Source organism: Cynoglossus semilaevis, chromosome 14, assembly GCF_000523025.1.
Source record: "Cynoglossus semilaevis isolate Cse_v1.0 chromosome 14, Cse_v1.0, whole genome shotgun sequence".
Lineage (NCBI taxonomy): Eukaryota > Metazoa > Chordata > Actinopteri > Pleuronectiformes > Cynoglossidae > Cynoglossus > Cynoglossus semilaevis.
In genome coordinates, this window is record NC_024320.1 from 547,732 (window position 1) to 552,321 (window position 4,590).

Consider the following 4,590-nt stretch of genomic DNA (forward strand, 5'->3'; position numbering starts at 1 on the left):
TTGGGGTACATGGTGATCTGTTTCTGGCAGTTGGCAGCACAGCAAGGCTTTATTAATCTATCTTTTTTTTTAATTAATCTACACTCAATAGCATTTCAAATCAGGAGAAGGAGGGCGTGAAAAAAATGTTGTCCCCTAGAGGGGAATAGGGTAGAAAATAATTGAGAAACACTAATATGCGAGTCTGAGTTGTTGCAGTACCCCTGCAAACCTGCAGGGTCCATCTCCAAGAGAAAGTCATGCACTTTCTCTTCCATTTATTCCTTAGGTGACAATTTTAAAATTTGACTTTTTTTTTTTGGAGAAGGAGCTGGATTCAAATAGTTTTCAATTCATTTTCTTCAGGCGGGTCTTCGCCACCTCTACCAGGACACTGTGACTTTGAATCAGGTCTCTGTGGTTACACTCAGGACAAACAGACAGACACCACAGACTGGCAGTGGAGAAGAGGTCCAACCCCAACCTCTTATACTGGTCCCAGAGGAGACCACACATCAGGCCTGGGTGAGGATTTCTCCACGGTCTCACCCCTCTGCTACGCACACCTCAAAAGCTCCACCCTGACAGACTTCTGTTTTTTAATCTGATTGGCAGGATATTACCTTCACATGGAGGCCTCTCCTATGCTGCCTGGCCAGAACGTCCGCCTGTTGTCCCGGACCCTCAGGGGCTCCAGGGGGCCCCAGTGCCTGACCTTCTTCTATCACATGTACGGCTCTGGGTGCGGTCAGCTCAGCGTCCATTTGGACAAAGGTGGAGAAGAAACGCTGCTGTGGAGACGCAGCGGAGAGCAGAGCATCACCTGGCTGAGGGCACGAGTGGAATATCAGTCTGACAGACAGCATCAGGTACAACAGGAGCATTAGTGTGAAAATGAAATACCAGCGTAAAACATATAATGTACATTTAGAAATCCATTGACAGTGTAGAAGCAAAATATTACAAAATGTTATGGACACCGCAACCAGAGAGCAGCAGTCTTTGGAGAAAATGTTACAGTTATTTTAGGATGTACTTAGTGCCTAATATCACAGTGAGAAAAACAAGAGGAATCGAAAGGTATTTCCTGTGTGGTCTGCTATTTCCCACAGTGACTCTGACTGATCCTTTTACAAACTGAACAGTTTCTGCTTAAGATACAGCTGTGGTTCTTACAGCAAGTNNNATCCTTCCTAAATCCTCTTCCCCCCACCCTACACTCTCTGTGTCCCAGGTCCTTTTACAACCTCCCTCTTTGAGGACTCGAAAAAATTGATTCAAAACTGACTTCAAAGTGGAACAAAACCATTTTGTCTTTCTCCAAATGAACATGCTGCCGTGACAAATGCCTTGTGTGCTGTTAGTGAGACTGAAAGAAGGCCGGGATTCCAAACAGGAAGTCTGTGTCACCTCAAAGGGACAGATTCGATTTCTGAGCCAAGGAAGACAAGAGTAAAATGAATGAAACAGACACAACCCCATAAGTGACAATTACCTCTTTTTAAACATTATATAAAGTTCAAATTATGTTACACTTTATAAGTTATATACCGTAATTTCCGGACTATAAGCCGCTACTTTTTTCACACCCTTTGAACCCTGCAGCTTAAACAATGATGTGGCTAATTTATGGATTTTTTACCGGCTAACAAAGTTCATACCGCTAGCGATCAACGACTTTTCTGGTAGGCTACTGTGTGTTATGCTATTAGCATATGTCTGTCTGTGAATGTATATGTGTGTGGGGCATGAGAGAGAGAGAGAGAATGGTAGCAAAAGTTGAGCCCTGTCATGTTGACAGGAGCTGTTAAAACTCTGTTGATGTTCTGTTGTGCTCGATGTGGCTGATAATAAAGACCCTAATTCGCTGCGGACAAGCACAAAGTGAAGGAATTTAGCCTTGGAGCTAATGTTAACTTCGGCCCTGGAGCAGATCACTAAGCCTCCCCCGTGCATTCCAACTAAGGTCGGGGCGCCGAAGCAGGAAAGAGCTAACATGTAACCAGCCGTGTTACAGGCACTGTTCGAAAAAAAGCATTTATTTATTTCAAAATGAAAAAAAAACTTTCTGTGTAAATATCCCATGTTACAACGTGGACACCATGTCGAAAATTAAGTACAGAGTGTGAAATCAACAGCTGAAATGAATCATTGATATTTTGGCAACAATGATCATTTTCACCCAAACTCTAGGACAGGCATGGGCAAACTAAGGCCCGGGGGCCGGATGCGGCCCTTTCAGCTTTATAATACGGCCTGCCAAACTTTTCCAAATTATATAATTTATTTATATTATCATTATACGTATGTCTTTTCCCTGCAATACCCACATTTCACCAATAGACGGCATAGAAAAAGATACATTTTAGCATTTTAGCCTTTATGCAGGACTTTTACGTGTCATTTATCTTAGTTCACGTGACTGCTCCATCTATCTGCTCCTGAACCAGCCCCCCTGTTCATTTTTTAGGACAATAATCAGTAATATACAGTATAGTACCCAACTGATCCCTGCTTTGGGTCTGATCGCAGACCTCGGTCTGATAGGTGACCTGCCATTTAAAAATTGAAAATTTCTCTAATTTCTTTGTTACAGCTTGTGTTTGAAGCAACCAGAGGCTCATCGGTGAGGAGCGACATAGCCATTGATGACATTGTCTTGGAAGGTGGTCCCTGTCCTGGTAACAAAAAAATTGCTAAACTTAAACAAACTGCCAAACAAGAAGTGATGATTTTGAATATTTAAGTTGCATCTGATCAACTAAAGCATTGTTTTGTTTTTCAGAAACAGAGCTCCAGGCCACCGCAGGACCCTCCAATGAGATTGAGTAGAAGCAGAATCAGCTGCTAAAATGCATGAACTCTTTTTTTTATGATTCCAAATGTCAACGGTTACCTGCTAAATGTCATCTCCAGACAACATCTGCATGTATGTGTTGGTGGAAATTGTACTGACAACTCAAATTCTTCTCCGATATTGGTCTGGTCCATTGCCAAATTTCACAACCTTTATCATAATATTGTTTAGTGATATCCACTACTTTACAAATATCAACATTATTTTATCACCAACCACACATTCTCACATGGATCTTCCCATCAAACAAAAATGGTCAACTGACCCACATGAAGTAGTAAAGTACAGCTCATTGGCCCACTTCTGCCTTCCACCATAAGCAATAATAGCTAGCCCAGGCATTGGCAAACTTTTTGACCACAGTGGGTCCTCAAATTTGACGGGGGATCGGGTCAGGAACAGATAGATGGAGCGTTCGTACGAACTAAAGCAAACGACACGTAAAAGTCCGTCAGTCAAGGCTAAAATGCTAAAATGCTTTTAGCCTTGTCTATGCCATCTATTGGGGAAATGCAGGCATTGCAGGGGAAAGGCAGAAGTTTGTTGGGCCGGATTAAAAAGCCAAACGGGCCGCATCCAGCCCCCGGGCCGTAGTTTGCGGTTAGCGACTAAAACCTTTTGCTAAAACTTATTTAGAACAAGCAAGTCTGTTTGGCCCAATATTGAAGTAAAAATGGTTGTATGGCCTAATGTACCCTGATATTTTCTAGACAAGTGTGAAGGGAAGTTTATTTGGCCTAATTTTGGGTATGCAACTTTTTTTGGGCCATCTGAACAGATGATGTTTGTATGGTCTGATCTATGTCAGGCAAGTTTTGCAGCCCACTTTTGGGTCCGAAAGTGTGGCCAACAACGACCTACTGGGCAACATCTGTGCACATTTAACAATCTGCGCCCCTAAAATCTTGTAATGGGTCCACTATAGCTGCACCGTAGCAAGACGATATATATGCTGTAGCATAGCATTTGAATGTTCTACGTGGGCAGCATTAACAACTGTCCACGTAGAACGAAAAGCGCACTTGTTTTACTGCCGACAATTCCGCTACGTAAACCTCCACATACAGACGTGTTGACCGGGCCAGATTGTGTAGAATAGATTTCAGGCTTAAAGACCATGGGAAGACTACTGTACCATTTCATGAAGCAAGAACATGTGTGTTTGTTCTAGTCAACATTTCTCTCTGCAGTGTATCCACAGAGAGTCTTATGCATTAGATTAATGCTCATGGCTAAAAGAATAAAGATTGACAGCTTTTCCACGCCATCATTGTTCTTCTAACCTCAATGCTGACCTGACAGTTAATGCTGTTAAACACAAATTTAATAGGATAAACCTTGGATAACTTGCTTTTATTTTAGATTTACCGTATTTTCAGGACTATAGGTGGAACTTTTTTTTTTTTCATCCTTTGGCTGGGTTAGCGACTAAAATTTATTACTTCACATTTGTTATTTTCAAACTGACAGCCGCTAGAGGGCACTCTGGGCTTGTGTCCCGGTATCTACAGGGAGTGCAGAATTATTAGGCAGGGAGTGCAGAATTAATGGGCAAGTTGTATTTTTGAGGATTCATTTCATTATTAAACAACAACCATGTTCTTAATGAACCCAAAAGACTCGTTAATATCAAAGCTGAATATTTTTGGGAGTTGGGAGTGGGGGCTTTTTTTAGTTTTAGCTATTTTAGGAGGATATCTGTGTGTGCAGGTGACTATTACTGTGCATAATTATTAGGCAACAAATATATACCC

At 41.9% G+C, this 4,590-nt stretch overlaps 1 protein-coding gene across 2 annotated transcripts in view; it reads left to right on the forward strand.

Moving 5' to 3' along the window:
* LOC103389044 (MAM domain-containing protein 2-like) overlaps nucleotides 1-3,415 on the forward strand; it is a 20,315-nt gene extending 16,900 nt beyond the window's left edge. For both annotated transcript variants that reach the window (XM_025062716.1, XM_025062715.1), the window contains exons 12-15: nucleotides 346-504; nucleotides 595-848; nucleotides 2,576-2,660; nucleotides 2,765-3,415. In XM_025062716.1, coding sequence (XP_024918484.1) covers nucleotides 346-504; nucleotides 595-848; nucleotides 2,576-2,660; nucleotides 2,765-2,811 — 545 coding nt within the window. In that variant the 3' untranslated portion in view covers nucleotides 2,812-3,415. The remainder of the gene's footprint in view (nucleotides 1-345; nucleotides 505-594; nucleotides 849-2,575; nucleotides 2,661-2,764) is intronic.
* The last annotated feature ends 1,175 nt before the right edge of the window (nucleotides 3,416-4,590 follow it).